General features: G+C 30.0%; 4 protein-coding genes across 10 annotated transcripts; 3 read left to right on the top strand and 1 right to left on the bottom strand.

The window, feature by feature from the left end:
* The first annotated feature begins 469 nt into the window (after positions 1-469).
* LOC109855830 (actin-like protein 6B) lies at positions 470-2,811 on the top strand. 3 transcript variants are annotated; one of them, XM_020430467.1, is made up of 6 exons: positions 470-663; positions 862-1,199; positions 1,286-1,615; positions 1,689-1,940; positions 2,080-2,277; positions 2,440-2,811. In XM_020430467.1, the coding sequence occupies exons 2-6, from the start codon at positions 873-875 to the stop codon at positions 2,653-2,655; spliced, it is 1,323 nt and encodes a 440-aa protein (XP_020286056.1). In that variant the 5' UTR covers positions 470-663; positions 862-872; the 3' UTR covers positions 2,656-2,811. The 3 variants fall into 3 exon arrangements, with proteins under 3 accessions (XP_020286056.1, XP_020286057.1, XP_020286058.1); XM_020430468.1 differs by having other exon boundaries at positions 868-1,199; XM_020430469.1 differs by lacking the exon at positions 470-663 and adding an exon at positions 713-736.
* A 227-nt stretch (positions 2,812-3,038) lies between these two features.
* LOC109855798 (odorant receptor 13a-like) lies at positions 3,039-6,198 on the top strand. The gene is made up of 8 exons (XM_020430403.1): positions 3,039-4,023; positions 4,154-4,306; positions 4,578-4,770; positions 4,861-5,010; positions 5,219-5,307; positions 5,532-5,745; positions 5,825-5,980; positions 6,139-6,198. The coding sequence occupies exons 1-8, from the start codon at positions 3,845-3,847 to the stop codon at positions 6,196-6,198; spliced, it is 1,194 nt and encodes a 397-aa protein (XP_020285992.1). The 5' UTR covers positions 3,039-3,844.
* A 755-nt stretch (positions 6,199-6,953) lies between these two features.
* Positions 6,954-10,962, top strand: LOC109855833 (calcium channel flower). 2 transcript variants are annotated; one of them, XM_020430475.1, is made up of 6 exons: positions 6,954-7,072; positions 7,142-7,262; positions 7,595-7,802; positions 7,885-7,992; positions 8,624-8,783; positions 10,084-10,168. In XM_020430475.1, exons 1-5 carry the CDS (start codon positions 7,070-7,072, stop codon positions 8,745-8,747), a joined length of 564 nt encoding a protein of 187 aa, XP_020286064.1. In that variant the 5' UTR covers positions 6,954-7,069; the 3' UTR covers positions 8,748-8,783; positions 10,084-10,168. The 2 variants fall into 2 exon arrangements, with proteins under 2 accessions (XP_020286064.1, XP_020286063.1); XM_020430474.1 differs by lacking the exon at positions 8,624-8,783 and having other exon boundaries at positions 10,084-10,962.
* Positions 10,963-14,403: 3,441 nt separating this feature from the next.
* Positions 14,404-20,907, bottom strand: LOC109855803 (adenylate kinase isoenzyme 5). Of its 4 annotated transcripts, none has more exons than XM_020430411.1 (13): positions 20,558-20,907; positions 19,462-19,822; positions 19,280-19,371; positions 18,261-18,428; positions 17,944-18,054; positions 17,585-17,727; positions 17,266-17,448; positions 17,030-17,152; positions 16,815-16,962; positions 16,354-16,622; positions 16,098-16,262; positions 15,702-15,978; positions 14,404-15,537 (listed from the first exon to the last, which is right to left on the bottom strand). In XM_020430411.1, the coding sequence occupies exons 3-13, from the start codon at positions 19,299-19,301 to the stop codon at positions 15,293-15,295; spliced, it is 1,854 nt and encodes a 617-aa protein (XP_020286000.1). In that variant the 5' UTR covers positions 19,302-19,371; positions 19,462-19,822; positions 20,558-20,907; the 3' UTR covers positions 14,404-15,292. The 4 variants fall into 4 exon arrangements, with proteins under 4 accessions (XP_020286000.1, XP_020285999.1, XP_020286001.1 ...); XM_020430410.1 differs by having other exon boundaries at positions 19,280-19,375; XM_020430412.1 differs by having other exon boundaries at positions 19,280-19,679.
* Positions 20,908-21,369: the final 462 nt, after the last annotated feature.

Raw genomic sequence — 21,369 nt, forward strand, 5'->3', positions numbered from 1 at the left:
TGGAGCGGGCGAAAATTCGTCCGTTTCGCGTATATCTTTTATCAGGAAGCTCATTCTACAGCCATTTGCTGCAGCGAGTATCCTGCGCTATCTCTATTTTGCCCGTTTTGCTTCCTCTGTGTGCAGATCGAAAATATTCTCTCGTTGAACAGAGTGTGAATACAGCGGAATTTATACTGGGTTCAAAGACAGAAGAGAATCGATTTGCACATGGCGGAAAGAAAGCGAACAAAGTGGGGATAGATTTGCGCGCGGAATATTCGCTGGCAACCAATGAGTATAGAGTGGGAAGGCTTTTTCATAGGGGAGATTTTCATAGGGGATTCATGTCCACGTGTGAACATAACGTATGTACCGACAAGTTTTTTGTGGACATGGCTATGTAGTTGCTAATGTGCACCACTCATGGACATTGCGCTGGCTTACAGGGCGGAAAAGCGATTACACATTCTCTTATAGGCCGCTCTCAGTTTTCTCTCTGGTGTTAGCAGTTAGCAGCACTGCTTAAGCGTCTTGTGGTGTCTCGTCAGATTAATGTGTTATGTTGTGTTCATGTATTGTAAAATTCACTAATATTAAACATTCATGTAGCTCCTGGTGTTACCCCCTTTAAACAAACATATACTATTTTGTTAAGTTAGATTTTGTAATAAAGAATTTACGGTGAGTTTTTTCGAATATATGAGATGTGATATTTTGATACTTTGATGTGTGTGCATTGTATATATCACAGGAAGTATTGGTTTTCTTATACATTTATATTAAAATTAAGTTGCATAGCGTTAAAGAATGATTTAAATATAAGATCTTTATTGATACGTAATATAAATAATAAACAATAACTAAATGTTATTTTTGAAGAAACAGTCAAGATGTCTGGAGGTATGTTATATGGTGGAGATGAAATAGGAGCGTTAGTCTTTGACTTGGGCCATCATTCTCTAAGAGTGGGTTATGCTCAAGAGGATACTCCAAAGGCAGAAATTCCAGCTGTTGTTGGTATAGGAGAAGATGCCAATGGCACAGCCACTAAAGTAGAACCCATGGATATTGATGATAAAAAGCCAGATAGCAATATCACTCAAAGTGGGACCAAATATTATATTGACACTACAATTCTTCATGTTCCACGAAAAAATATGGAGATTGCAAGTTATATGGAAGATGGCATGATTAAAGATTGGGATCATTTTGAAAAGGTAACATAAATATCTAATATTTCTTACAAGTAAGAAATAAATAAACAAACATATATAGTTGAAAACATGCTTTATCTCTGTTTTAGGTCATAGATTATACATATTCAAAAATAATTCAGTCTGATGCTGAATATCATCCTGTGTTATTCTCTGAATCACCATGGAATGTGCGTAGTAAAAGAGAAAAGTTAACTGAACTGATGTTTGAGAAATATAATGTGCCAGCTTATTTCTTAGTAAAAAATGCAGTTTTAGCTGCATTTGCAAATGGTAGAGCAACGGGTATTGTTGTTGACAGTGGTGCTACTCATACATCTGCAGTACCTGTTCAAGATGGATTTGTACTGACACAAGCCATTGTTAAGTCTCCTCTTGGCGGTGATTATATAACTATGCAATGCAGACAATTCTTACAGGTAGACAAATATTTAGTAACTTGCTCTCTAATTTTATTTTCTTGTTTTTCTTATTTATCTTGAATACCTACAGGACAACGATATCGACTTATCACCACCTTATATGGTGAGTAGCAAAGAGGTTGTTAAAGACCACGATAAACCACGATGGATTCCGAAAAAAGGTTTACCAGAAGTTACCAGATCTTGGCACAATTACATGGTAAAAAAAGTAATTCAAGACTTTCAGGCTACAGTTCTCCAAGTATCGGAAACACCGTATGATGAAAAAATTGTTTCTACCATTCCTGCAGTTCAATATGAATTTCCTACGGGATATCATCAGGTATATATTTTATGCAAGAGAGTATTAACACTTCACATTAAATAATAAGAGTTTTCAAAGTTGACACCTTAAATTTTGTGAATAAGTTATACGAGATAAAAACAACGGATGTACAAGATGGTATATTGTAAATTTTAAGGATTTTGGAAGTGAAAGATTTCGAATACCAGAGGCGTTATTTGATCCTAGTATAGTACAAATGCGCGGAGGTATGGTTGGTAATACTATGTTAGGAGTGGGACATATTGTTACAACCAGTGTTGGTATGTGCGATGTTGACGTACGACCAGCGCTTTATGGAAGCGTTGTGGTAACTGGTGGCAATTCGTTTATTCAGGTAGAATTTAAATAAAAAACTAAAAATAAGTGTGACCTTTTTCTTATCCAATCAATAATTATTTTATTATTTAATTTTTACCTTTTATTGATACAACAGAATGTATCAAGGCATTTGCTTTTTTGCATGTATTGACAAAATATTGCGTACTTTTGCACACAGGGATTCCCAGAACGTTTGAATAGAGATTTGTCCATGAGAATACCTTCCAGCATGCGTCTCAAATTGATCAGCGCAAATGGTTGTGCGGAAAGAAGATTCGGTGCCTGGATCGGTGGTTCGATATTGGCATCAATTGGGACTTTTCAACAAATGTGGATCTCCAGTCAGGAGTACGAAGAAAGCGGAAAGAGCCAAGTAGAAAGAAAATGTCCTTGAACTGTGATGGTTTGTCGTAGACATTTTCGTTTTCATTAAGCTATATTAGTGTCAGTGTGCAAAAAACTGTCATACAGAAAGTGTGAATACAACTTATGGATTAACAAAAACATATTCAATACATTATTGTACATTGTTTGATACATATATTATAAAACAAAGAAAACAACACAAAATATATATAAATCGTCTCTTTTTACATAAAATGTCTTTTGATAATATACATTACGATATTTTAAGTTGCACTACAAATACAGAGAAATAGAAATTCATCACTTTTTCATCATTCGCACATAAATGACAAACTTGCAATATACTTTTTTTGTGAAAAGTTTACTACGGCGTATTGTATAAAAAAAAAAAAAATGCATTTGCGATGTTCCTTATTTTATATTTATTACTCTATCATGAAATATACATTAAAATCGTAAATATTTAACTTTGCGCGCATTCCGCAATTTGTAGATTGTTGACTTACTCGCGGATCATACGTTGATCTTCAGAGAGATGTTGAAATCTTTCAATGAAGACCGTCGCACTTGACACCAGATTTTGTGATCAGATCTCCAAAGACTAACGCAATATGAATAAGTCTTTCGCGAAGCTCTGAAGTCGATCTTCAACTAACTTGGAATTTTTGCCTCAAAACTGAGGAGTAAAGGTAGCGGTTTGATCAAAGAACATCTTATCATGTGATAAAAAGACTTTATAAGTAAAAAGTCAAAAGATGAATTGCCCTTAAAGTAGTTGACTTATAGTTCATATTAAGTAGTTTTGTTCTTTGTCTCCAGATAATGATAGATGATGATCGCGCAAATTAGAACTATCATAATTGAAATATTAATAAACGTAGGAAGAGTATAAAGCCTACCTTTCAAGTTATGTCTCTCGATAGACAAGAGAGAGAGATACAGACCTCTAATACGGTTGCCTTCTAATTAGTCCAGTATGAATTGTTAATGACATTTGTCAGTTGTCCGATATGCATGTGGGGAGAGACAAACCTACACGATCAGTTAAGAAAAGTCAGAATATACGAAAGACTAACGATACATTTTCAACAGATCAAACATCGAAAAATTCATGGTATTTGTTTTTTACCTAATTACAACTTCAATATGTAATTCGTGTCTCTCTTACAACATTTTATTTTCAAGTCAATTTCTTCTTGCAATGTGTGAAAAGAAAAATGGATAACATCAACAATTATGTTCTTACTAATAAAAAAATTTTAAAGATTGTAGGCCTATATCCAACAAGTATTGTAAAATATATTATATGTTGTATGTGTATGTTTGGCATTGTTATACCGCAAGCACTGCAAATTTATCACAATTGGCGGGATTTGGCTATTGTATTGGAAACAAGGTATAATATATAATATATATACGTATATATGTTTATAATTTTTAATTTAACGATATATGCTGTACGTATGTGTATATATATTTTAAAGGAAAGATTTAAATCATTATTTATTTACTTTATCTCTTTATAGTTCAGTGTTGCTCACTATCTTACTTGCTATATTAAAATCCCTAGTTTGGATGTACAATAGAAAAAAGATGGATTCTTTTATAAAATACATGTTAACAGATTATTGGAAAATAATGACAACATATGTTTTGAAACATACAAATATACATGCGATGTATGTGAATATATATAATGATTTGTTTTATTATTTATTATTTTGTTATTTCTATTTAAATAAATTATATATAAAAGTTTTTGCACAAAGTTTTACAAAAGACTGTTATATGTATAATACGATAAATTAATATAATATATAAATATTTATATAAAATATATTTTTAATATATAATTTTTTTATATATTTTATATTATATAATACAATATATAAAAATATGTGTATATAGGATATACACATACTACATAAAACTAATCATATTTTTTCACAGATATGTAAGAAAAGGATATTTATTTACTATGGGATATTTGTTTTTAATTTTTAATTCTTTAGTATTTTTCTACAGTTTACCTATAATTGATATATTTATCACCACAGTTAAAGGTACTAATAATAATAGTACAAAACACTTTCCATTTGTAGCTTTATATCCAAAGTTTTTTTACAATTTTCCATTATATCAGGTAAGAATTTAACAATCTACATTTTTTTAAGTTTTGCTCAGAGAAAAAAACTTATAATCTACATTATGGATTTGTTATTATTCTACGTAGATTGTTTACTTCTCACAAATGCTAGCGACCAGCTTATGTGGCCTCATTATCTTGGGAACTGATACTTTAATTGCAACAGCACTGTTTTTCACTTGTGGCCATTTTAAAGTACTCCAAGAAAAGATAAAAACTATCATGCAAATAGATCTTGTTAGTAATTATTCTGTAAATTTTTTTACGTATTATTACGCACAGCAGAGATTCTCGTGATTTAACTTGCCAGGACCAAGCATATTTCTTCTCTACAATTTAAGTTTTTTTCTGTTCTATTTTCTGTGAATTTGCGCAGTATTGAGAAGAACAACTGCAATATATTTTATGTGAATATATTAAACTAAGAGAGTTTCTTTTTATTTAGAAAAAATACGCATGTGATAAAGAAAATACTGTGAAAAACATCAAATTAGGAATAAAAGATATTGTCAAGCATCATTATACGATTCTCTGGTAATAATTCTGCAAGTAGAATAAAAGAAATGTATATCGGCAGACTGGGAGTGAATTCAAACAGATTTGCTCGATTTTTATTGTCAATCTGACGAGAAAATTTGACAAATCTGCTGAATTTTGCTGCCAATCTGCTTTTAATGTTTCTTTAAGTAGAGAAACAACAGAGTCTCTAATTGAGTATCATAAATAAAAATATATATGAATGTTATCTTGTTTTGTAGGTTTTGCGATGATATGGAAATGCTTTTTAGTCCAATGTTATTTCTGCAGACATTAGCCAGCAGTCTTATAATTTGTCTAGTAGGCTTCCAAATTACAACTGCAAACATAACTGCAGATATGATTTCTAAAATGCTTAAGTATATCTCATACTTATTTATGGCACTCTTTCAATTGCTGCTTTTTTGTATTCCTGGTGACGCTCTAATAAATGAGGTAATCAAAAAATTATAACGCACAGAATAGGTATATATATACATATATAAATTTTTATAAGCTTTTTATATATATTTAGAGTTCGGCGATAAAAGAAACCGTGTATTCAACTACTTGGTACGAATTGCCGATTTTATTTAGAACCGTAATATGTTTGTTTATATTGCGTAGTCAAAGACCTAGTCAAATTACTGCAGGAAAATTCTATGTAATGCATCTGGAGAATTTCAACGTGGTAAAGATCGATAAATATCATAATTTGTTGAATTATAAAATAAAAATATTACATATGCGTAATGAATTATAAAACAACAATATTATCTATATTTTATTTTATATTTACATAGAACATGTTACATTTAAAAAATTATTCTAATATATTTTATATTACAGGTATTGAGCACTGCTGTCTCGTATTTTATGTTGATTCGGACTATATATAATAAGGAATAGAAATAAAATCATAAATAAATTTCACTATATGTTATGAGTGTTGTTATGCGTTGTTTAATTCGAATTTAAATTATTCTGTAAACTTTGAAGTATTAAAAATCTATTTCATATTCTAATGTGATTAATTTTTAGTAATTCTATTAAATATTTTTAAATATGTCATTGAAAATCTATAACAAATAAGTAGTACAAGAGAGTAATCTTCAATAAAAGATATTTAAAGCAAAATTTCACGCGGTTGCGTGCATGCGCAGAACGAACTTTACATGTCAAGCACAACTCTTGCCAAGGAAATGGAGAAATAAAAGGGCAACTTAAGTTGTGAAGAAAATTTAATTCCCCCACGACTTAAGTTACAAAGAACTCTGCTATATTGACATTTATTAAGCCAAGTTATATTAGTGCTTTAGGCTGGAGAACACATTTAATAAAATCAAAACTTCACCGAACAAAAATTACGAATAAAGACTGGTTATTCACAATAGGCCGATCTTATATTTAAGATCGTTCAAGGTTTATCTTGATACTCCGTAGTCGATAGAATGGGCCGTACAGCATCTTAAAGGTAAATGTAAGATGCGAGTCTTATGTATGTATGATTCGACTATGAATATAGGAATATAAGTTAAAGATATTTAATAAAGATGTGTAGATATTTAAAATGCGCGCACAAAACAATTTATATCACAGAGGCATATAGAGCGCCCTCGTGAGTATAGATATAGAACGAGTGGGTCGATTTTCTTGTAATACATACCATTTGTACATATACACTAACAGATATATCTGCGCTTACTGCCAGCTACACTGTCAGCATTCTCAGCTGACGAACAAAAAAAATTGATAAAGTGATATATCGCGACTTGTAAAAATGGTAATGTTATACATTTGCAAATATATTGATCAATAAAAGTTTATGTGATGTCGTGCGTGTATATTTTAGTCGTTTGGCGAGAAAATAGCATCGATCATGCAAAGACCTGGACAGGACCCTGTTGCCAAGGATGATGTACCTTGGTGGATGAAGTACGCGGGTCGTGGACTTGGTACTGTAGGAAGTATAAGTAAGTTTAAGCCTTTCACACATTTTATATTTTTCAGTTTTTCTTTTTCTGTTTTTCTTCTTATTTCTATTCAATGTACTTATTTTTATAGTTGCGTGTGTATGTGTGTGTGTATGTATGGACACAATACCATTATTTATCTATATATGTAATAATTTTTTTGAACTTATTAGTAGCATATGTATATGTATATATGTATATTATTTATATTTTTTTTTATAAAACCTTTAAATTTTCGTCGGAAAATTTAACAAAAAAAAATTACTTTTGTATATTACGAATTTTTTTCAACATATAAAACAGTTGATAAGAAACTCGTTATTCATTTATAGTTGCAATTTTTCTGGGTGCCTGGAATTGCGCATCGATACTTTTTGGTCAGGTTGACTGCTTAATTAGTGGTATGTGGCAGATGATAGCTGGTTTCTTAGTTGTAATGATTGAAGCACCATGCTGCTGTTTATTCATCGACTTTGTACAGAATTTAAGTGATTGGGTGGAGAAGAAACCATATTGGAATAGAGCAGCTTTTTATTGTCTGTAAGTTGATTTTATTTTATTCCTTTTTTTCTTATTTTTATAACAAATTATATTACATTTTTATGTATGTTTCTTGATTTAGAATAGCATTGCCATCAGTCTTTCTGTGCCTTGGAATGGGTAGTTTATTTGGCAGTGGTTTAATATTTACAACGGGTATAATATATGGATTAATGTCTCTTGGCAAAAAGTAAGTAATATAATTATTCTTGAAATACACTTGACAAAACTTATAAGCATATGGGCGTTTCTAAACTACTGATAAACATTTTAATGACAGATTCTTGAACACTTTTTGTGAGACAAGAATCTGTTATTTATTTATCGGTAGTTTTTTGGGGACATTTTCTTCTGTGTGTGCGTGCGAACGCGATGTGTGGGCACTTTAAAATGACATGGCATTTAATTTATGTAACTAGCTAAAATATGTGATATGGGTTTTCATTTCTTTAATGTGTTTTGCTTTAAGGTGGAAGAACAAATTTTTATATTCTATATTTTAATGCTATTGCTTTGGTTTTTATCTGAAAATATTCTTAAAATACAACTTTACAAAATCATGTAGTACATATGTTTGTATTATATATAAAACGTCACAAAAATGTTTAAAGAAAACTTTGTGTTTTGGAGAAAACATTTGTGTAAAAAGAAAACCATGCTTAATTTGATTTAACTTTACAATTGTGAAATATTACTTTATGTAATTGTTAATATAAGAGCTTTTCTTGTAACATTAATTCATCGCATCGTGGAGGAGTGTTATTTTGCTTTTTTTATGTATACTTGGAGTGTGTGTTCACTAATGTATAACATAATAACAGAGGGTCCAGGCCCGACCCCGCGGGAATGACGTCGGGCGTGGGTTCCCCACAGGGTACAGTGCCTCCTACTACAGATCACCATACCACTCTCATGGAGGATCCTGACGTCTGGAGGCCTACATAAATCATCAAACATTTATTGCACCACTTCACTAACCAGGCAATAATATATAAAATTTCATGTTATTACCCAAATTTTTAAACCACAATAGAATGCTTTATTGTACACACATTTATGTTTCTCTTTTTTTAATATATTTACTATAATTTTTTTTTTATTGCTTTAAAGTTCTTAGGTAGTCGCATATCTCTTGGATTATAACGAAAAAAGCAGAAAAATATATATGTGTTAATCTATCGATTACAAGATATGTATAAAAAACTTCCTTTTTTTCTTTCTGACATGACGTTATAATTTAAGAGTTTTGCAGCGAGTATCCAGCGGCTTTTTTTAACTAATTTTTAATTAGTTAAAAAATTCTCTTCTGAGAATTATATCGGAAATTTATATTACTTTGTGAGACAGTAAATTTGTTAATATTATAAAACTTTCTCCTCTTCCTCTCTCGTCCCTTCTTCCCTTTTTTTTCTTTCTTCTCTCGCTAACATTAATGTTTTTTTTACTTTAAAGTTCTTGTATTAATCTGCTATATTAATTTAATAATTATTTGCAGTGTATACAATTACCTATGCATCAATGTATACTTAGATAGTTATGCAGAAAATAATTCAATTCCAAAAGATTTTAAATACAAGTGTTAAAAATATTAGAAAAGAATGTACATTCACTAATTTTATATGGTAAAAGTAGTTTAATTAAGTTCAGAAATTTATAGCCGATTTCTTTCTGTATAACTATACTTGCTTGTTTAAGTAATAATACTGGTGTTATGCTATATATGTTTTTGATAATGTGTTGTAACATTATTATTTGTTCACTTACTCTACTCTTCACTCTTACATTTTACTCTTGATACCAAAAATTATGTCAATATTTTTCCACTTTAATAGAGTAATAATAACAACTAGTAGAAATGGAACACACTGCGCATATTTATATTTTGATGAAGAAAACTGTCAATATTCTATTTTAGATTTTATAATTATATCTATTTTAGATTATATAGTTGCACATATTTTACATCTTTTTTGTGTGTAATGTATATATTTTGTGCGAACACAATTGGTTCTGGAATGAAATTGATACATAAAAAAGAAAAAGGGAGAATGTGTTGTTGAAGATTATGTCGTTCTTAATAAAAACAGTTTACTTAATGGATTTAAAATACTTGTGGCAATATATATATATAGACACACAAACAAGAAGATATATATATAAAATATGGTGTATATGATATATGGTATATATAAAATTAATTCTTAATGACGTTTCTCTGAATAGAAGAGAAAGTAAACATTATTTGAAGAAAGAGAAAGACAAACTGTATTTCTTACTTTAGGGCACCTTTTGGCGAAATGAGAACAACAGCAATGGACATTCAGCAAGCTCCATCCTCGAGCATGCGATCCACTCTGGTTGAAAATACTCAGCCAATTGGTCTTAGCAATACCCCAGGTAGTATTGTTTGATCGTTAGACATTAATTGGAAGAGCGATATTTTCAACATTTTCAACATTTTGTGCGAATGATTATGAATGATAATTAATCATTTAAGTAATTGTAGTTGGATCCCACAAGCATGCTTCATTTGATTTTAGTTAGGATGTATATTGTAAAAATAAAGAGAAAATTCCAAATTTCCATAAGATGTGGTGGAATATATAAGTATAGTAATAATTTTGTTTGGAATACATATAGTAATCATTTCTTGAATTTTATACACTTTCTTTACTTTATATTTGCATATATCGACATTAATAAAAATTGTACAGAGTTTTATCATAACAAAAATTAACCGTTAATAAAACTCGGACAAATGTCAATAATACAAAATTAAGCTCTTAGTTACGTGCGTTGGCTCGTAATTAATCTTTTTAATTTGTTATTAATTTTATTATACTTTGTGTATTATATTACATTAGAGATGGAATGGGATATATTATGAAAACAATTATAAAAGTCTGTTGCTTCATTTAAGATAATGCCAAAGTTAAAGACTGTTATCATGTAGAAAAAATGATAATGGATCTACTTATTTGTAGACCCATTTGAGTAGATATCACAGAACAAACAGTAATAAGTAACAAAATTGAACATCATAAAATGATGAAAGATTGTTTTAATATAATGTCACAGAGCTTCTCAGTTTTTGAATGTTTTGTTACAAATTAGATAAATAAAAACATATCTAAAAAAGATAGAATAAATGAACACTTCCATGATAATTTTACATTTAAATTATAGATCAATTTTTAATTGTCACAGAGAAAATAGCAAAGTTATATATATATATATATATATATATATATACACACATATATATGTATAAGTTTTGTATAATTTTTTTGTGTGTATTGTATCTGTACATTTATATAGATAAGCTTCTCTCTCTGCCAAAGAAACTCTTATCCGCGTATATATGTAAAACTTACATATATTTTATACAATAATATTGAGCTATTTTTGAACTGCCTAGTTCACAAATTGTTACTAAAAACTTTCAAATGGTGTAAGTTTTCTACTTTCTGTGCAGTAAAATGTGAAAAAAACTTGCATATTTTCAATGTATGCATATATTTCAAATCAACTGACTTTTTGTGCTTATGAAAAAATGAAAGTGATGTAACATTTTTTGTATGTGTTTAAAAAAACTCGCGTTTACATAATAATCATTTATTTTATTGTGCTCTTATGGCAGAGAGATTTAATATAATAATGCTATATATATATATATATATATATTATATATTGGCACATTCTTATACATATATGAGACAAGTTTCGTACACCGGTGCATTAACGCGTTGTTTTTCGAAATAAAAGTAGGAAGCTTTCCTATCTACAACAACGTGTACAGAGAAAGAAATCCTACTTCCTTTTCGGATGGCATTACTGCACCGTAGTCTACAGCTACAAGGATTGCATATATACAAGTAGATTAAAAAGAAAAAAAATCTTTACATTATAGGACAAATATTCACATAATATCTGCGTTTGACATTGGAAATTAAAGATATCCGACGTGTACAACCGAACGCAAATAATCGACCGATCGCATTAGTCGAATATATATTTACGAGGTAAAAGAGCACTCTTATGCCTCTAATTTGCAATATCGAGCGCAGTAAATAGTATTACATCTTGTATATATGCACATATTCTTCTAGATGCCTAACGTGTAATTCGTATATAATATTTGGGTTTTGAAATTTGATTAAATATATGCAACATTCTAAATTATTTGTTAGAAATTGTATGAGTAAGATTTAGCCGTGTGAATATATCAGTTTGATATATCTTTTGCATTCATATATGTCATGGTATGAATATAGTATATTTATACTATGACCTTTGCATATTGTTCTCCCTATTTACTGATGTTAGATGTGCCAAAATATGTTTTGTAATCAATTATTCTCCTTATCTAATACTTTTGTTTATAATATCTTTTATCTCGTTACTTTTGCGTTTCTTTTACGTATTAAACTTAGATCTCTAAATATCGGTTTCTTCCTATATATACATTCCTATACATATATTATTTAAATTATTTAAGAAAAAAGTTCTATAGATATTTATAATATTATCTTGTCTTTTGCTTAATTTTCGTGAAATGTTCCTGTGTCACGATTATTAAATAGATTATCGCGATACTGATTACATAAAGATATATAAATTATGTAATTTTTTTATATTATAAACCTCGTATATATAAATGTGTGATTTGTTTCATAATTTATAGAGAAGTGTTTGCTCATGTAATTAAATAAATTTTTTGTGATTATAAACGTAATATTGTCATACACACACACACACACATACACACAACACACAAAGTAGTCTTGCTTATAAAGTCAATGTAATAGCAAGTTCTCTTAACATCAAGCTGAAGATAATATCTCGTAATAATCTTAGAATGAATTGTCATTGTAAATTTTTGTAGTTTTTAAGTCAAACACACTTTCTTGGAGAATCACTCTTAATAATTAAAAAAAATGATAACATTTTAATCTCGATTTATTTTAAATAAATTATTGACAGAATGTTAGTTTTCAGTACTTGACTAATACAAAAAGAGAATTTAAAAGAGAATTTTACTGTTAAAATATAAAAACTATTTTTTAACATAATATTACAATTTTTGTTGAAAAAAATAATATATATTGTTAAATATTTTGTTGATAGTTGATTGAACAAAGCAGACAGTTTTATGTGTACTATGATTATACATTTGCTGAGTATTTTTAACCCAAGTTCTCAAGAATATTCATGATATTAGATTACTTGAATTTAGCGTGATTTGCAATTAACGAGAATATATTACAATGGGGGAATCGAATTTAGAAATGTACATGTTACTAGCACAGGTAATTTGTTGTATCACACTTATATATATATGTATACACAGTCCCGAAAATAGTTATCTTCTTTGGGTGAATATAAATAAATCTCATGTAATGTTGAAAATAATGTTCTTTGTGAGAATTGCAAGTAAAAGATAAAAATATTGTATTGTATTCAGCGTTATGAATTTGTTTTGTGTGTATCTTAACTCGTTATTTATTATTTTGTAAAACGATCATATTCATATGTACATATAGGATCTTCTTTCTTTTCTTACGTCCACACGGATCACGATCGTTGGAAAGTTAGCATTTATAACATATTTCTTTCATGTTTAGGTGTATACATATAATTGCAATATAAATTCTTCCAATCTCCACGTGCCTTTAGGATGTTGCCATACAAAAAGATCCTTTTTTCTTTCCTCTTTTTAACTTTCTTCTCTTCCTTTATCCAACATTATACAAATATTTCATAAGAAAAGTTTGTTCTTTGGTTTAAGATAACCTTGTCATGCTTTTAAAAAAGTTAGAGATAAATAAACAAAAAATTCTGTGAAAAATAATGTGATTTTTATTTAATGTTTCTATATTTTTATTGCATTCTCTATTTCATATAGATACATGTAACACACCGAACATAATACAGAATTATTTTTTTATTTTAATCATTGTGTGTGAATACATAGTAACAATGTAAAATAGATAAACAGAAACACATATGATTAAAAATGATTTTCTAATTATTTTTATATAACACAAGAGTTATCATCCATTCATATCTTTCATATTAGCAAAATATATAAATTATATATATGTATAATTAGAGAATTATATGTATGTATATGTATTATACATATATATATATTTATCGCATGTTTGTTTATTCGAATATCTGATGATAATAAATATTATAAAATTTAATATTTCTACTCTAGGATATAACTTAATAAGTCTAATTTTAACTGAACAAATAAATTATATCAATTATGTACATATTTTTTTACACATTTATATAAAATATAAAAACCAAGTTTCTTTCTCTTATATATTAAATTTATAAATATCTTACAACTTATAATAAAAATAAATATGATAAATTAGTGTTTTAATTAGGACTCGAATAACGAGACTGCATGTAGCAGGCAGATACTTCGAAATCCTAAGTTTTTATTTCAACTCTTTCTATCAAGTTGTGTTTTAAAGAGAAAAAAGGGATTTAAGAAATGTAATTTTTTTATTATTCTTTTTTTAATACATCATGTATTAAAAAAAGTATCTATCATGTTTAAAAAAATGATATATAACCACAAGTAAGTTTTATAAAATTGCTTTGCAAACAGATAAAATTAAAGTTCCTGAGTACTCTTTTTTTTTTATTGTTATTTGCTGTTAAAAGTAGATGTGGTATTTTAAATAAAAAAAAAGAAGAAAATAGAAAATAATACCGCAAAAAACGTAACCGTTGTATCCTATAACTAAAGCAGTCTATTCTTTTTATCCGATGTACGAATTATGTACAATTTGGTGTAGCACACACACAATGCTGAAAATATTTTAAATAGTTTTAAACTGTTTTCTAATCACTAACAAATCGTATGAATCCGCCCGCGGATCGAATTATAAAATAAATTGAGTTAGTTTGATATCTCGATACTTTCATCAGGTACATCTTCTTCCAGCGCGCACTCATGCATGGTATGTTCATTATGGACGGTATTGACGACATTAGTAGTAATTGTATAACATTATTATATGATCCCGTAATAAGTTGCAAATAATAAATAATAAATTCGGAAGAAATATTTCAAACACAACTGTATCGACAAAATGACAGAACGAGAATTTCTAACAGCAGACGAGTTGTGATACTTATTTATATTATTTTTAAATTAATCTGTGAAAAATATATGGTATCTATCATACGTTTAATTCTGACTTTTTTTTATAGCAAATGATTGTGTATATATATATATATATGTTTTTTTTTAGTTGTGACACATACTATGTGTCTTGTATGTATTTTAAAAGATTTCAGTAAACTCTTCTGAAAAACGGGCGCGATTATAGCTATCAAAATTGTCGACACTCGAAAATTCCAGCAGCTATATATATATATATATATAGATCAAAGAGTCTTATCACACACGATGTCAACAAGTAAAAAAGTGTTGTGTACTATTTAAAAAAAGATATCAGCAGATGTTACATATAAAGATTCTGCTGATAACCTTCGACTTCGTTGTACATTTTCCTGATGGGATCCTTTGGCAAATTGTGCATTGTTGGTGCGACTTTGTTGTTGCCGGATTTAATGCCGTTAGCTAAATGTGCTACGCCATTCTGCAGCATATGCGCTGCTCCATTTGCGATGCCATTTTGATAAATATGACCGTTTTGTTGATTATGCTTTGTATTGTTCAACACACCGTTCGAGATAGTGCCTATTCCTGGCAAAACAAATAGATATCGTTTATTACCAATTTGTTTTTCCACTAATTAACATATTGCGCACAATTATAATTATCGTCATTATTGGATGATTAACTTATTACTAAGTATATTAATTATTTTGAGCTTTTAAGAATGTATAAAAAAAAACACTCGAAATTACCTTGAGCAGCAATTCCATTTACATTTTTCGTTGCGTTGATTATCTTCTCTGTATGATTGGATACATCGCTGGCAATTTGTTTGGCAACGCCATTAGGTATAGCATGTCCATTTTGATGGTTATTCGTCGCGTGTACCCCATTTGGTTGGTCTTTTATTTCTGGAAAACCCGGGTCATGTAAATTTTCCTCTTCTTTGCGACGTGCCCTACGCATTAGTTGATATAAAGCCGCGGCAAAATCTTGCTGTACGCTTGGCACATCTGTATCACCATCCACCTGTTCTCAAAATAAAACAAACAATTGATACAGAGATATATTTAACACACATACATCTACAATACAAATAAACATTTTACTATTACAAAAAAGAGACATAATGTTTGCAAATTACGTACTATTGTTAATCGATTGTCACTATCCAGTGTTTTTAACATGGGAAGAGACACTTCGCGGAAGAGCTCCAATCTCTTTCTAAATGCCGAGACACTGTCATCCAATCTTCCTCTCCCGAGTTGCAACTTGGAACAGTCGAGTAACACTAGTGGTGGTTCTTGTCCAAACTGTATATTGGCAATCAAATATATGATTGATCGGATCTTTCGCATGACATAATGATAATGTAATGCAATGTGAGAAATATACAAGTCTTACTTTACTCTCAAATTCTTGCACTTGATTCAAATCTCTTGGATATCCATCTATGACAATACCGTCTGAGTCTCGATTGAGAAGAATTTGTTGTTGCACGAGTTGCATCACAATATCGTGAGGAACCATTTCACCCGATACGATAGCATCGTTCACGACAACATTCGACGATGCCATTGTTCTCAACAATCCTCCAATACTCACGTGTAACCAACCGGGCATGTTGCGAACGGCTTGAGTGCAAAGAGCCGCCTTGTTACTTCCCGGTCCACCTAATATTACACATATGTAAGTAAATTGATTACGCAATTAATTGTATGTAACACTGATTAACGATATAAATAGAAGTGGAAGAAACAGCTAGATGTGTGTGCGGTTATAACGCAACTCTTATTTCCTTCAATTAACTTGACTATTTGCACTAAGAATTTTTTATATGAATGATGTAAATCTGAGATATGTACCTATGACCCAGATAAATGATGGCAATCCTTTTCTTGGTTTATCAGCAGTTTTTGATGGTACGTTTTTCGTTAATGGAGGAGATGTTGTTTCAGATACTTGTTGTTTCGGTGAGCCAGAAACAGATTCTTTTCTCCTTTCTACTTCGACCTAAAACACAATGCACACAGATAGTGATGCACGTTATCAAGACACAGATTGCCAAGTTTTAACTTACTTCTGCTTCTAGAGATTGAGGTATATTTTGGTCTTGATTTTCGCCGTTTGACATACCAAGAATTTTAAGAACAGCATCCCGAAAACTAATATAAACTTCACTCGGATTACGCTCTCCGTTTACCTGTGCAAATAAGTTTTATTCTTATTTACATTTCTTACATCACCAAAAGAAAAGAACAAAAAAAATCTTTAAATTTGCACAGAACGCATCAATAAACAAAAATCTTTTTTTACCTCGAGCAACATTCCACTTTGATCAAAATATTCTGCAACTGGCATGACATTCCTGTAGAAATTATGTAATTCCATCCTAGCTAATCCGATGATCACATGTCCGAGTTGCGCACCGAAATCAATTTGTCTCTCCAATACTTCTTGCCTCCACGACACAAGAATAACGCCATTAACAATTTTTATCTGCAAACGATATCAGTGCAACATTTTGTTACTCAATTAATAGGTAGAGAGATACGCTTTTTGGCATGGTGCGATGGTGCTTGAACTTTATCTTTTGTCTGCAAAACAAACTCTAAAGCAAACGAAACATACTTACTTTTTCAGCATATTCTACTACGTCGCGCATATTTCGTGGATATCCGCTTACGAGAAAAACTTTCGCTCCTGGCGACATTTTCATCTCGAGCATCAGCACTTCCGTGACTGTCTTACTACTAAGTTGTCCAAAATCTTGCATATCTATAATAAAGATTTGCCAAACATATACACAATATTATATTTTATATATATTTTCATTATATGCGTATTTTATTGACATAAAATAATTGAAACGTAATTTAAATGGTTTTATTTTAGAAATGTTACATTATAGTAATAGTTATAGTTAACTATTTATGTTTCTAGCATGTGCCATGTACATTCAAATGCGCACACGTATAAAAAGCAAGTACTAACCATTTCCTAGTGCATATTGTTGAAGAAGATCCATCATATTGATATGTGTTATTCCTTGTTTTTCTTGTATTAAATTGTCGCAATATGTCACCTTACCACTACCGGGACCACCTGCAAAACAATTGTAGAACGCATGTCAAAAACAAAATCTTAATTAGGTAAGTATATATAATAATAATATTTGTCTTTAAAATTAATATTCTCTTATCGATGTTTAAAAACAATCTACAAAAACGATCTTAAAATCTAAACATTGCACACAATCAAAAATAGAAAAAAAAACGTGATAAAGTATCCATATTTTTGTATACACTAACCAAGTACGAATATAACTGGAACTTTTGGTATTTCAAATTTAACTGCGCCAATGTTTTGCTTTGGAAATTGTCCATCCGGTGGAGTTGCCAAAAGACCCGCTTCTCCTCGCCATCTTCCCGTAGCTCGGATATTGCTTTCCTCGAACATCTGCGATCCATTTTGTTGATCTGAAAAATTTTATTTATTATTTAAAGTAGATCACAAAATCTGTGAGAAAATTACTGAGGAATACTATTAAAAGATTCGAGTTTAAATAAGCGATTATATTAATATCAAAGTTGTTTTAGTATGCGAAATAGTTGTGATCATTAACATTATTTTCACATAGATGTAATGGTCGTTATCTTCACGTAGATGTAATGGTCAAAATAGCTATAAACTGAATAGCATATTTTACGATGAATTGACTACGATAGCGCGAGAAAAGACTTCACCTAATATAATAATGTTATTTCTGCATTATCGATCGCAATAAATGTATTTGTGTTAATCATAAATATTTTCATTATGGACGATTCGCATGTCGAGCATTTTTGTATACATACGAGAATATTCAATAATTATCTAAAGAAAAGTGATTTTGTGTATGTAAACTTTTGTGTGTATATAAAAAAGTTAACAATGACAAATATCAAACTATGTATACAGATGCAATATATATTGCTGCGCATATCTTTGATAAACTGTCCATCGTCTTGCCTTCATCTCTTTGCATTTAATTCAGTTTAAAAAAACAAAAATATATCAAATAAAACATTAGCAGACTATTTATATCTATTTTGATAACAATGTTCTTATAATATTTTATCTTTTTTTGCACAAATAATTAAGAAAATAAGCAAGCTTGTGATGTTTAATAATTTTTTAGTGAGAGTGAGAAAAAAAGAAAGAGAGAGCAGTTATTACGTTACTAAATTATTACATTACTAAAAAGTTAGAGAAGTTAGAGAAACATAGAAAGAGAGAGCGGTTATTACCTTACTAAATTATTACATTACTAAGAAGTTATATTACTAACCAGTATCCAGGCAGATGCCCATAGTAAGTAATTCCAAGGATGATACAATCCTTCCACGGCCATTTACTCACATGCTTCTAGCAAGTAAATTCCTTGCTTTAACAAGTAAAGTCCTGATTAATCACACACACTGTAGTGTCTTGTGAGACTCATTTCAAAAGAATAATCCTTGTTATAGTTACTTGATGTTTTAATGATCAATTATTTTGTAATCAACTATCAAAGATGACTACAATTCACTGCTTTTTGATTCGTCAGATTCAATTCTGAATATTTTATCCGTGGAATTTAATTTTCTCTTTTACAAAGCGATGTCTTAAAGAGGGAGATGAGTGCACTTGCCACGTGTTGATTTGCCTCGAATCTATTCGACGTAGCTTCTTTAACAAGCACTTGAGGACTAAACTAAGCAAAATCACTGTCCACATTGATGTTATTAAAATTTTCAAACAATTTATCTAATAAGTCCATAGATAACCATTTAAATTTAAAACTATCTTCTTATTATGCGCGATGCTTGAATAAAAAAACAAATTGAGTATCCTGAAAAAGATTTAATCAGTTTTTTTTAATATGTATGATTTTGGAAAAGTGTTTTCTATTGTTTGACTTTAAAAATCTAATTTCTGTGTATGTTCAGCAATACCACCAAAAGTTTTAAAAACAGAACGAAAAAACTTATAATAAAAGTTACATGTTTATAATGAGAAATTTATCACAGAGATAAAAATTCCTTTTTTTTAAGAAACAAAAAATGTTTTTAATTATATATAAATATATTATTGCTAGCGTATTGAGTGGAAAAACATATATAAAACAACTGCATTAATTACAATTATATACATTAATGTTATATTGAGTTTTACAAATTAGTGAGTTTTTACAACTTGTGAATAAGACATTACTATAGTTGGAGAAATGTATAGGATTTTTCTAATTCTTACTCATAAAAAAACTGCATTTTATATATTTTAGCTAGAATATAGTTTTACCAAATGCTATTTAAAATTATACATACATGTATAAACTTTTGACAATTACTTCTAAACCATATTTTAATAAGTTGTCAACAATTTTATTAGAATAAATAAATAAATAAAAAATACATACACACAAGAAAGATTTTTCTGCTTATAATAGATTTGTGAGTTAATAATTGGAAAGTTTTTACGGAAAAAATACAGAGATTTCAATACGAAGATTTCAAGGTCACATTAGAGACTTTAAGAAGAGAACAACACAATAAATTGATGAACTTATCACTTTTGCTTGAATTACCTTGCAAATGTGTGTGCGATTCTATCGCGAAATTTCGCAAATGCAACAATGCGAAACAACGAAACGCGCGCGGAAAGATTAACGGAGTCGATCTCTCGTGAACGCGGCTTACGATTGTAATTTGTAATCAATGGATTGCGTTGCAACAAAGTGAGAGAGAGAGAGAGACGGAGAGAAGAGAGAGGGTCGATCAGAAGAGCGGCCCGCGATAGAAAGAAATCGCGAAGTAACTTCGAGGGATGTTCAACTTTGCATTCACTTGACGAGAGCGGAGGATGAAAGTCGCACGACGACACAAACGATTATGAGTCACGGCGCTTTGACAACAGAGCTTTTACGCCCGAGCTTTCTCACAACCCGCACTGACAATGCTTAATGATTCGTGAGAAACAAATAGAGGTCGTGGTAAGAATTATTTGTTGCCATAGATACCGCGCAAGCGCCCATTCATAACACACGCTTTTGCATTTACATACTTTGCATATAAGCGAATATAATGGTCGGTATGCGCGCGTGTGTGTTTGTAAAGAGACTCATGTAAGGGTGTAATACACGTAGAGGGGTTCAATGTCAAGTTTCTACCGCGTTACGATTGTTCTCGAACGATGCTCGATGAGCGAATATGATGAGGGTGATAATACGAACCGCGGATAATGTACCCTCAAATAATGCACTATTACTTCTATATCCCTGCGGCTTTCGTCGCGATTGTCTATTTTGTGAAAGATTTAATGCACACGAGATTGTATATAATATAAAACGACTCACATAAGATTTTAATAAAAGATAAATCAACCGGACGAAAATTTGTT

Source organism: Pseudomyrmex gracilis, unplaced genomic scaffold (assembly GCF_002006095.1).
Source record: "Pseudomyrmex gracilis isolate BER0280 unplaced genomic scaffold, ASM200609v1 scaffold_99, whole genome shotgun sequence".
Classification (NCBI taxonomy): Eukaryota; Metazoa; Arthropoda; class Insecta; order Hymenoptera; family Formicidae; genus Pseudomyrmex; species Pseudomyrmex gracilis.